At 36.1% G+C, this 12,210-nt stretch overlaps 1 protein-coding gene across 7 annotated transcripts in view; it reads left to right on the forward strand.

Annotated features, from left to right (window-relative positions):
• The window catches only part of ICE2 (interactor of little elongation complex ELL subunit 2), a 64,306-nt gene continuing 52,096 nt past the window's right edge, over positions 1–12,210 (forward strand). For 2 of the 7 annotated variants that reach the window (XM_043555284.1, XM_043555287.1), the window contains exons 1-5: positions 1–110; positions 1,002–1,198; positions 2,905–3,009; positions 9,370–9,631; positions 10,678–10,797. In XM_043555284.1, coding sequence (XP_043411219.1) covers positions 1,158–1,198; positions 2,905–3,009; positions 9,370–9,631; positions 10,678–10,797 — 528 coding nt within the window. In that variant the 5' untranslated portion in view covers positions 1–110; positions 1,002–1,157. Of the gene's footprint in view, positions 111–144; positions 605–830; positions 972–1,001; positions 1,199–2,900; positions 3,010–9,369; positions 9,632–10,677; positions 10,798–12,210 lie in introns of those variants that run through there. The other 5 variants (XM_043555283.1, XM_043555286.1, XM_043555285.1 and 2 more) reach the window with 5 other exon arrangements.

Genomic DNA, 12,210 nt, shown 5'->3' on the forward strand with positions numbered 1-12,210 from the left:
CGTCCTTTAAATAAGGCCTTCGGAGGGCGCGCGCGACAGTGTAAGGAGTGGGGTGGAGCGTGTGTGGAGTGGGGGCCGCGGCCCGGGTCAGAGCCGCCGCGGACTAAGAGGTGGGCGGAAAGGCTGCTTTGCAGCAGAGGCGCGGAAGGAAGGGCTCTGCCCTGCAGGCGGGCGCTCGTGAGGGCGGGAGGAGGGAACATGGCGGCCCCTTCGGCCGGACTAGGACCCTCTGCTCCGGGTTTTGGCGCGGCCCCCTCCCACGGCTTTGGTCACCCCTTTAACTTGCCTTTCTGGAACCTTGTTTCTCCTTCCGCCCCCTTCCCGCAGCCATTCCTTTTACCTTCATCGACCCTCCCTCCCCAACCCCACACGGGTCATAATGTGAGAGGTGGGATTATGTAGGAGCAGGTCAGGCCCGTCAGGTACCGAGAGACCGACTCTTAAATGTGACTGCTCCTTTCTCACATACCACTTATCAGTCCGTTCCGGATGAAGGAGAAGCAGTGAACATAGAGTGGTCAACCCAGATTTGCAATCCTAGTGATTCCTCTGTATGATCCTGTGAAATGTCACTTAAGTCACCTGGACCTCAGCCTCCTCAAAAGTGAGATTCTTTTTGAAAGCTTCTTGATAACCAGGGAATTTTTGTCCAGGATTGCTTGCCAGAATCTGCCCCATGCCGTGTATGTTTGGGAAAACGGAAGCAAGGTTTATTTGGGCGTTAAGGGAGTGCAGGGGATCTGAGTTAGGACTTACAGCGCCATGCTGTAAGTGATTTAGTATGTAACCAATGAGAACACCATTCTGTTTTGACCCTTTTATTTCCTCAGTGAGTGTCCTGAGAGTTACATTACTGGAGTAAGTTAAATGGGGAAGGACTCCTACATCAGCATTGCTGTTCTGCTCCAAAGAACCTTGGGAATATTCATCTGTCTGCTGTATTCTCTTTTAGGTGTCCCTGTCAGTTGAGGGTAGGTGTTAAAGGTTCTTCTTACACCTAGGTTAACAGCCCCTGGCCCAGCCGGTCACCTGCTTTTGATCCTGACCTTTGGTTTTTCCTGGGTTGAGCGTAGATTCTGGAGAAATCCTGCCTCCGTGGGAGCCTGCACTGCCAGGCAGCAGAATTGTGGGCTAGAGTGAAGCAGAAATCTAGAAATATGAGCTCCATGATGGCCATGGGTGAACCCAGGCTGAACTGGTGAGTTACATCTGTTTGTATTCTAAAGAGGAGTGAAGTGGGACTGGTGGCTGGTTTAGCAAAGGAGAGTTTTCTGGCCTGGAGAGATTTGGAGGAAACACAAAGATGATACAAGTTTAATGGTTAAGAATGTACCTGGATCTTGTCTTCACGTACTGGGCACTTTTGAGTTATAGCTGATTGCACTTCCTCTCCTAAAAATGACAATAGTTCATCACTCAGATTGCTACTAGGTATTGCTTCATCATGTATTTATTGTTGGTCTCTCAGCGAAGGAGACAGGCTAGAATTTTCTTGTGTCCTAGAACCTTGCCTGTATCTGTACAAGTAATAGAAAAACCTCTTTAAGAGTAGACAAGCTTCATTTTGTTAGAGTCTATATCAAGTGGTTACATAAATGCATAGACTGTTTTGGAAATATATGAGAACCTCACAAATAGCAGACTTAGTAAGCGTGGTTTTGTAGGGATCTAATACATAGCTTCGTTAGATCAGTTTAACACACATTTACTGAGCATCCACTCTTTGCTAGCCAAAGAGAATACTAAAGTTACAAGGGATGACAAAGCTGATTAAAATAGTACCTGACTCAGAAGGTTCAATCAGTATGTGCTCAGTAAGTGTTTTTTTTTGTTGTTGTTGTTGTTGGAAACAGTACTCCCTTCCTTCAGGGAGCTCACTGTCCCTGAGTCTCTGACTTTGTTTTTGTATGGTATACAAAATCCTTATAATTTAATGAGATTTCACAGATAGAGTACCATAACGAGTCATAAGAAACTACATTGGCACATAGCAAGTAAGACATTCTAATTTTTATCATTTGTACTTTAATCACAGTGGTTTTTTTTGATAAACACTTTTAAAAACAGAAATTAGTGTGGAGCAAATATGCTAAGATTTCCTATTTGGGGAATGGGCAGCCAGAAGTTACCATTTGATAGACTTTTCTACTGTAAATTGTAGAAGGCATGTACATTTATGCTCCTTGCCATAAAGAATGTATTCAGATGCAGCACAGATGCTCCTAAAATGCCATTGACATTGTGAAACCAAATGTGAACCTTTGCACAGTACTGTAGCCCTTTTTCCACAGAGTCCTGATAATCTTTGTCCTTTATAGATTATGGTTCTCATTGTTTTTAACTTTCTAATTCCTTCAGCCAGCTTTTATTAGATGCCTTCTATATGGAAAGCATTCACTATAATAGCTTAGTCTCTAATTATGATGTTATGGAAAATCATATAAGACCTTGAAGTGGTTTTAGCAGAGGCACCCCATTTATCACATTGGCCAAGTTAATGAAAATAGGTAAGATATTCAGTCTTTGTAGTGTCTTTTGGCCTGGCACAATAATGCATGGAACAAAACTAAGAGCCTGGGGTGAGCCCTGCCCCTGACAGGCTCTTATTATACTTCAGTCTGTTCTTTGACTCTTAAGTATCTCTGACATTTAATTGGGTATTAAGGAGCAAGGCTGATTATTTGAACTGGAGAATTTCAGAATGAGCCTAGGCTAAAAGCTACCCAAGTAAAACATCTAAACTCAAACATCTGGTACATGAAACTGAAATTATTAAGAAATGATTGTCTTGGAAAAGGGTATAGGGGGCAATAGTAGTTGTAAACTACAGTTGTACCAGTGTGCTGCTTAGTCTAGCATGAGATTCTGAATTGTCAAATGTAAGTTAATTACTTTGTTTCACAGGGATGTTTCCCCAAAAAATGGCCTTAAGACATTTTTCTCTCAAGAAAATTATAAAGATCATTCCATGGCTCCAAGTTTAAAAGAACTATGTGTTTTATCTAACAGGTAATGTATTTATTTATTTGGCTATTTGTTTTCATATTTGATTGTTATTTTTCTGGCAGTTGAAGTGTTATAAATGTGTCCAGTATTAAACATTCAAATTATAGAAATGTAAAAATTAGAAAATGGAAGAACCCAGTACCCAAGGATGGCTAGTCTTTGGTTTGTTTGTGTGTGTGTGTATAAATTTTTTCAGATCTTTCTCCACATAGATATAAAAACAAAAATGGCATCATATTATAAATAATGTAAAATACTAAGAAACTGTTTTACAGTTTGCTTTTTTCATTTAAAATAATATTTTGTGTAGTTTTCCATGCCTCTACACATCGCTTAATCTTAATTGTTGCTTAATACTTCATTATATAGATTTACTTTCAATTCATTTAGGTAGTCTGAATTTGCAAAATATGTTCGTTCCTCTTTTTTTGTAATTATAAACAGTACGTTGATGAAATTCTTGTAATCGTTTTCATAAGATAAATTCATAGAAATTGAATTGTTCGGTCAGATGGTGTATGCATTTTATATTTTGATAGATACTGCCAAATTTCTCTCTGCTATGAACATGCCTGTTGAGTGGTAATTTTCCCTTCTCACTGCTTGCCTGCCTGTAACATCTCCTTTCCTTTGTGATTGGCTGTTATTGTGGATGAATCTTGAAACCAAGTAATTGAATTTACTAGAATGGACTGTAAATACGCCCAGTGAGGAATTGGGGAGCTTCTCTAGAGTTCAACATTTACGTTCATCTTTTCTTCACTCATTTTGCAGTGGAGGAAGCATATTTCCAGCCTGTATATGGAATGGGCCCCCATCTGTTCTGCCTTCTCAGTACCCTTTCTGTCAATTAGCATCTGCTCTTACTCCTGTATTTTCATCTTTCAGTGTTTAAAGGTGCTCAAGTTTTTCCTGCTCAATCCCTGGATTCCATGTTACTTTCTTACTTCTGCTCTCATTTGTACTTAGACTTCTTTAAAAACTCGTGTGTGTTTGCTGGGAGGAAAAGGGGGACAAACAGTTGTAAAGCGTACAGAAATCGTTTGACAAAATGGCAATAATAATAAGTCCATCCCTTCAATAATTACTTTTTAAATGGATTAAACTTTCCAGTCAAAAGACAGATTAGGAGAATGGATGAATAAAACAGAAGAAAACACGTCACTGCACATCCCACTGCCTTTGCTTTCACTGAACATCTCACTGTAATCTGGCTCCCACCCTCGGTAGTCTACTAAAACTGCTCCTCTCAGGATCATCAATGAGCTCTTGACTATGAAGACATCTCACTCTCCTGGCTTTCTGGTGATAGTGATATTTCTGTCTCTTTTGCCTCAGCCTCATTATATTGGCTCATTAGACTCACTTTGGTACTTTTAAGAAATAATGATTTTGTACTCTCAACCCAGCTTTTGGAATCCAAACGTTTAAGGATGACTCTGGAATCAATTAATTGACCCCACTGATATTTATTTAGGTTATTTCCATCCCTTTCCAATTATAAACAATGAGCATCCATTTTATACATGTGCTGATATAAGTAGGATAAATTCCTGTAAGAGGAGGGTATGTATGTTTTTTATTTTGATAGATGCTGCCAGATTGCCATTAAAAACATTTTAAAAATGCTTTTTTGATTATCAGATGAATAAATAAGTTCACATAAAAGCAAGCAGATGTTGTATTAAAGAGGCAATTTTAAAAGCAACATTCTTGCCAAGTGCATAATTATAATATCTTTGCCAATATCAGCTATAGAAGGTTGAGTAAATCCTGTATAAATGTATCTATGGATTTTTTTCAAGCTGATTTTGTTACTCAACTTGTACCATTTCTTGAGGATACCTTAATTTCTTTTTTTAATTTCTTAAAACTTACTATCAAATAAAGAATTGCCTTTGTTTACTTGAATCAAAGAATGCCTACCAATTGTAATATCCTGGAAGAAGAGGGTAAAGATGTATATCTTTACCTTTTCTTAAAGGTAAAATGAACATATATCTTTAAAAAAAACCAAAACACTGCTCACCGTTTTATGTACATTTATCTCAGCCATCGTCTTTTCAGACTAAAAATTTTTAATATTCATTTTCTTTATCCTGCTGCTTAATTATTTTAATGATTCTTTTTTTTTTTTTTGAAATTTATTTATTTATTTTGAGAGAGAGCACTAGTGAGCATGAGCAGGGGAGAGGCAGAGAGAGAAGAAGAGAGAGAATCCCAAGCACAGAGCCCTGCGCAGGGCTGTAGATCATGACCTGAGCCAAAATCAAGAATTGGGCACTTTACCAACTGAGCCGCCCAGGCACACCATATTTTAATGGTTCTTTTCAAGTTTGGTTCTAGTCAGCATATCCTAGATGTGGGTTATAGTCTGAATTACGTAAGGGAAAGGATATCTTGCTGGCAATTGGGTACAGCTCCTAAAATATTTTCTTCTTAGGATATGCTTGTTTTTCTTTAGATTTTTGTATAGCACAAAACAATTTATTAGTGTAACTTACCTTTTGGCACAGAAAAAATAAAGACACAAGACATTGATTTCATGTTTCTAGTCTTTTTTGCTCACGTTAAATTTTACTAAGTTTTGTCACAGTAAGGAATGGGTTTTCAGACTGTGGTAATTTACAGCTGTTTTCTTGATGGAAATATTAGAAAAAAATGTAAAATTTTTATTATCCATAATTTTGTGTGTTTTGCCTTCTCCCATCATATTCAGGAAAATATTGGTAACTCTCATTACTCTGCTTTCAGTGATATGAGATTTTTATTCAGCCCTTCTCCCTCTACTGAAAAGTAAACATTTACCTTTTTTTAAATCAAAGTTTCTGATTGTAGATATTTATAACTGAGCTTTAAACCAGCAAGGGGGAAAGTAGCTTCCAATTTAAAAAATTATGAAATTTTAACGTGTCAAATATAGAAAAGTAAGTCAATCCAGAAGGTACAGGTAGACTTTAGATGGAGGTTAGAAGCACCATTTCCAAATGCTACTTTAAGAAGCCACCTAAACCAGTAGACTTAAAGCATAGGAAACTAAGTTTGAATTCTGCCTTTTCTTCATAGAAACTTTAAGAAAGGAGAGTAGGTAGTTGACAAAATGAAGGGGAAAAACTTCAAACCATCAACTGAAATAAAATATAATGCTGTAAATGTGCATAGAGAAACCCTGTCAGATGCTTTTGGCCTGCGCCCTGATGAAGATTTTGACAGCACTGCACACGGAAATGATCTTGATGTGCTGCCATTTCATTCTTTGCTGAATGTAGCCAATTTAAACTGCTAGAATTTCTTGACATTCCTACTCTGGCATATCTGAGTCAGCATCTTGTTGCTGCAGCAGCTTAATTAAATTTGCCAGTTTGTGCCACAAGGACAGACATGTTCTCATATTCAGAGAGACAGCTGTGAAGCAGTATTGTTAAGAGTTGCGGACACAATACCGTTAGGTTTGAATAGCTCTCAAGACATTTTCTAGTGAGAAATCAATTTGCTGTAATACATTTCTCCCAAGATCAGCAGTTAATATTCATTTTGTTAACCTAAAATATGCTTATTTTTATACAGTTATTGGAGAAACTTTAGTAGCTAAGTATGTCTTCTTTCACCTGTATTATTTTCAGAGCCAGTCTAAGCATCTGTATTTTAATTTCCAAAGTTCTTTTCCCATCCACTAACCAGCTCTTTTGATTAGTTTTCCATCTTTAGTTTAGCTCTAGAAGAGTACTCTTGAATATTTTGCTTTATTTTGTTTTTTTTCTAAGAATCTTTGCATTTTTACTGTATTTGCTTTAGTATTATAAAGCTGATTTAAAACAAATTAGCAGTGGTTTTAGATGGGGCTCACCTTTTATCCAGATACAGATCTAGATTGATAATTCTCAGCTTTATCAGGCCAACACCGTCCCACTTTTCATAACAAATATTTATAAGAGATGAGATACCTCCTTTACTAGCCTGAAATGGAATTAGCCTCCGACATTATATTTAAAAGTAACGTCCGAGATATATAAATGTGAAATCAAAGAAAAGAGTACATATTATATATGTAAATGGATAGATACTACTGCACTAGAAAATATAATGCAGTAGTCAGTGCACCAGCTAAAATGAACAAGGTTAGATTGAAAAGGTTAATATAAACTGTGCCATAGAAGAATCATAAAAATAAAAGAGAATAAAATGTATTGGTAGGATAAGTAATAACAGACCAGGTTTGTTTGTATATGATCAGAGAAAGCCTAAAGGGACCTTTGAAAATTGTGTAGTACACTCTCGTATGTTACATTACAGGCATCTAGCGTTCCTTAATCTCTCTCTACCTGCCTTCTTTTGTGACAACCCGGATGTAGCCACAGGCTTCTAAAATTCCCCGAAGAAATTAATACTGTCATGATTGCAAGCCACAGCTCTGAATATTTCTTGTGTCTCCCCTTTCTCCCTCTTAATCCCTTATCCCATTACCTTAGGATTCTTCTCTATCACCTATTCAGTATGTACCCAGTTTGGAAACCTCAGATCTCCATAGTTACATTGTATTAATGTACATATCCATTTGATTGCAAAGTTTTAGAGAATAGAGACTGTATTGTGCCCCCGTGTCCAGCATTAGCCTGGCACATGATAGTCACTCAGTAAATATTTAAAAAAAAAAATTTTTTTTTTTCAACGTTTATTTATTTTTGGGACAGAGAGAGACAGAGCATGAACGGGGGAGGGGCAGAGAGAGAGGGAGACACAGAATTGGAAACAGGCTCCAGGCTCTGAGCCATCAGCCCAGAGCCTGATGCGGGGCTCGAACTCACAGACCGCGAGATCGTGACCTGGCTGAAGTCGGACGCTTAACCGACTGCGCCACCCAGGCGCCCCTTTCACTCAGTAAATATTAATGAATGGGGAGATGAAGAATGAATCAATAGACAGCCATCCTTCTCATTAGTTTCCCTTCCTCTTGTGTTATTGTTGTTATTTAATTTGGAACCAGATCACGGTGAACAGTTAACTGCTATGGAAAATAGAATTATAGAGGCTAAGGAAGTGTAGTTGTATGTGTGTGTATTTGTGTACTTTAAAACTCTCTTATTAAAAGTGTAGATTGCTAGGGCACTTGGGTGGCTCATTCATTTAAGCGTCCAACTCTTGATCACAGCTTACTTAGGTCATGATCACATCGTTTGTGGCATTGAGCCTAGGCTCAATGCTTATTAGGCTCCATGCTCACGGCGCCAAGCCTGCCTGGGATTCTCTCTCTCCTCCCCACCCCCCCTCAAAATAAATAAATAAATAAATATTTTTTTAAATGTACGTTACTTCATTTGAATACTAGGAATAGAGACAGATTATGAATAAGATAAGAACTTCATGTTCATATACCTCACTGGGGCAGAAAGATGGTTTTTTAGAAATTGCAGGTATCGTTTCATAGATATGATAACAGGTTCTGTAGTTACCACTTTCTCATCTAGTGCATTTCATCATAGATAATACCAGATTTTCTCTTTTGCATTCATTCAAGGCATAAAGACATTTCCATGGATTCAGCCATGTACTAGTGATAGAGAATTGTACAGCTTTTCTAAAACCACTGTTGCTTCCCTAAAATATGGCACACAGTGTTGGAATTTTCTTTTTAAATCTTGAGATAATTAAAGCAAAGGAAACTAGAAAATTTAGAATTTCAATCAATTTGTGAACTTGTGACTTCATCGTATCCTGCTTTTAGTGGCTTTTGTTTATATTAATGGATGTCACTTACTGAAGAATTTAAGCTTTTAAAAACAGCTCGCATCGTTGGGGTGCCTGGGTGGCTCAGTGGGTTGAACATCCAGCTCCTGGTTTCGGTTCAGGTCATGATCTCACAGTCTTGCAGTCAAGCCCTGAGTCGGGCTCCGTGCTGAACAGGGAGCCTGCTTAAAATTCTGTCTCTCTCCCTCTCACCCTGTCCCTTGCTCACACTCTCTCTCAAAAACTAAAATTAAAAAAAAAATTAAAAAATGAAAACAACTTCTATTGTAATAAAATGTAAACATGGAATATCTGCATATATAATTGATTGGAAAGAGCAATTACCCTTCTTGAGTAAAGAGAAAATAGTTCCAAATTGAATAACTTATCTAAGGAGTTTGCCTCTCCCTCTCCATCAGATAATTGAAGGTAAACTTGTAATGTGATCGTATCCTGCAGAATACTTAATTTACACCAAATGGCTAAACATCAAAATGCAGGTGGCAGAGTTAGATAATAATCTGGAATTTACTATGTTAATCACGCTATATTCTCCCTGGTGATTGAGAATCATGAAGTTCCATGATAGTAATCTTCATGTGAAAAGCACATATTTGTAAATTGTATTTTTTTTTCCAGACGTATAGGAGAAAATTTGAATGCCTCAGCAAGTTCTGTAGAAAATGAGCCGGCAGTTAGTTCAGCAACTCAAGCAAAGGAAAAAGTTAAAACCACAGTTGGAATGGTTCTTCTTCCAAAACCAAGAGTTCCTTATCCTCGTTTCTCTCGTTTCTCACAGAGAGAGCAGAGGAGTTATGTGGACTTGTTGGTTAAATACGCAAAAATTCCTGCAAATTCCAAAGCTGTTGGAATAAATAAAAATGACTACTTGCAGTATTTGGTATGTATGCTATTCTTCAGCTTCAGTAAAAAATATTTTAACTTTGCTTTTATGTTTTTAGGTACAATCCTGTTAACAAAAATGGAAATTTAAAGAGTTTAATTGATAGAGCATTGGTGCTTTCATTCTTTTGTTGGTTCTTTTGTAATAGGCATTTTCCTTTAGTTCTGAGCATATTTCACTCCAGTTCATCTTAAGTACTAGCAATACAATTTTACAATGCTCACAAACAATTTTAAGTTTTTAATTTCTTTAGTTTTAAGTTTTCAATTATATAAATGATGCTGTATTGAACATCTTTGTTGCAAACTCTTTGTTCACATTTATACTTATTTCCTTAAGATAAATTCTTAAAAATATAATTGCCTGATCAAAACTATACATGTTTTTAAGGCTTCAATCTGTATTTATACCTGAGTAAATTGTTCTACAAAAAGTTTAAACCAATTTGTACCACTATTGTATGAAAATTTTCTTTAAAAAAACATGTATCTTCACTAACGCTGCGCATTACCTTTTTGCCTCTAATTTGATATGGAAAATATGGTGATCCCTTGTTTCATATTAATTTACAGTGTTTGGTAATGAAAGTAAGTCTTTCCTATGTGCTTATAAGCCATTTCTATTTTTTTTTTTATAACTTGCCTATTCATGTTGTTTGCACATTTTTCCATTTGGATGTTTGTCTTTTTTTATGTTAATTTAGAGCATTTTATGAAAAAGCTTAATGATTCCTAAATTGGTAGTACAATAGTCATTTGCTTTTTTATTTTTATGAATTTTTTTAAATTGAAGTGTAGTTGACATGCAATATTGTATTAGTTGCAAGTGTTCAATATAGTGTTTTAACATTTACATACAATGTAGTGTTTTTAATAACATGTTTGCCATTATTATATAATAATTCTTACTATGTTTCTGATTTCTGCTTTGGATGTGATACTTTAATTAGTCTTTAAATCCAGATTATTAGAGCAGTGATTGAGAGGTGATTGTTTTTAATTAAGCTTCTTATTCCAAGACGTGTCTACTTTTTTAAAAATCAGGATATGAAAAAACATGTGAATGAAGAAGTTACTGAATTCCTAAAGTTTTTGCAGAATTCTGCAAAGAAATGTGCACAGGATTATAATATGCTTTCTGATGATGCTCGTCTCTTCACAGAGGTAAAAAAAAAAAAAAAAATCACATTTATTTAAACTGCCGAGAAATAAGCAATAACAGCATTTTAAAATGTGTGATGATCCTGCCAAAATCATATGGAAATATCACCAATTTAGAGAACAAATTGTGTGTATTAGGTCTTTTATTCATCACATATTTTAATAATGGAAATACTAGCATCTCAAAATCATATACTGTAGTATATTCATACTTGTTTTTATTAATAATATGTATTATTGTATTGGAGTTTATCTAAAAACATCAACACTGGTCTGAATTTTTTTTAAGTCTTTAAAATTAGTCATTATACACAACATTGTAATACCCTTAACACTATTGAACTCTTAAATGTAAAAAATGGTTTAAAATGGTAAGTTTTCTGTGTATTTTACCATAATTAAAAAGAAAAAACTGGGCACTGTAAATTGGGGGACAGCAGAGGATTTTAGTTTTACCATTTTTTGAACACTTTTTAAGGTGAAATTTTGCTATTAATATCAACTAAAAGAATGATTCTTCTAAATAAAAGGAAGCATTACGTGTTTATTTTCTCCAAACCTATATGTGATATACTCAAACCAAGTATCATATTTTTCCATATAGAAAAGGAATTGTAGCTTTTCCTATTTTAATAGTGCCTTTGAAAAGACCAGAATGATGGTTTTAAAACCTAAGTCACATCCCCTCATGTCACTGGTTTAAAATGGTTTCTCACTTCACTCAGAAAGAGGTCTTTACAGAGTTCTACAATGCCCTTTGTGATCACACCCTCTCAATTCCCCCCCACACCAGCCTGCTTCGTCTCCTACATACCTCCCTCCCAGTTGTTCTATTCCAACCTACTGGCCTTTGTGTTACTTGAATACTCCAAGCATGGTCCTGCCTTAAGGCTTTTGGCTTTTCCCATCTTTCTGGCAGCTTTTTCCCAGAGAAGGGCATGGAGTAGTGTCTTGATTTAAAGTCTCTCTCTGTTCAGATGCCAAGTATCAGTGGGGATATCCCTAATTACCCTAAAAATATAACATCGCTTTCAGGGTTCCCTTTACCATGTTGATTCTTTTTTATTGTCTTTCTCCACAACTTGTATGTAAGTACTTTTTTGTGCACTGCTGTGTTCCCAATGACTAGAATAATGCCTGACACACAGTTCTCAAGTGCTGAATTTAACTACATGAATATAAAAATGTTTGTTGACAAAGTACATTATTTGATAGCTAACAATCAGCGTTAAGCCTTATTTTTTAGTCAGATTGACTTGGCAACATATTTTGTCTAATTTACATTTTATATCTCCACCCTAAAGGCTCACTGATATTTTCCTGATTTTTTACAGTTTAAAAATTTTAATTTTATATTATGAAATGCAGTATACTTACGAAAAAGTATATAGACCAAATATAAACAGCTTAACAAAT

The sequence above is a fragment of the Prionailurus bengalensis genome, chromosome B3 (genome assembly GCF_016509475.1).
Source record: "Prionailurus bengalensis isolate Pbe53 chromosome B3, Fcat_Pben_1.1_paternal_pri, whole genome shotgun sequence".
NCBI lineage: Eukaryota > Metazoa > Chordata > Mammalia > Carnivora > Felidae > Prionailurus > Prionailurus bengalensis.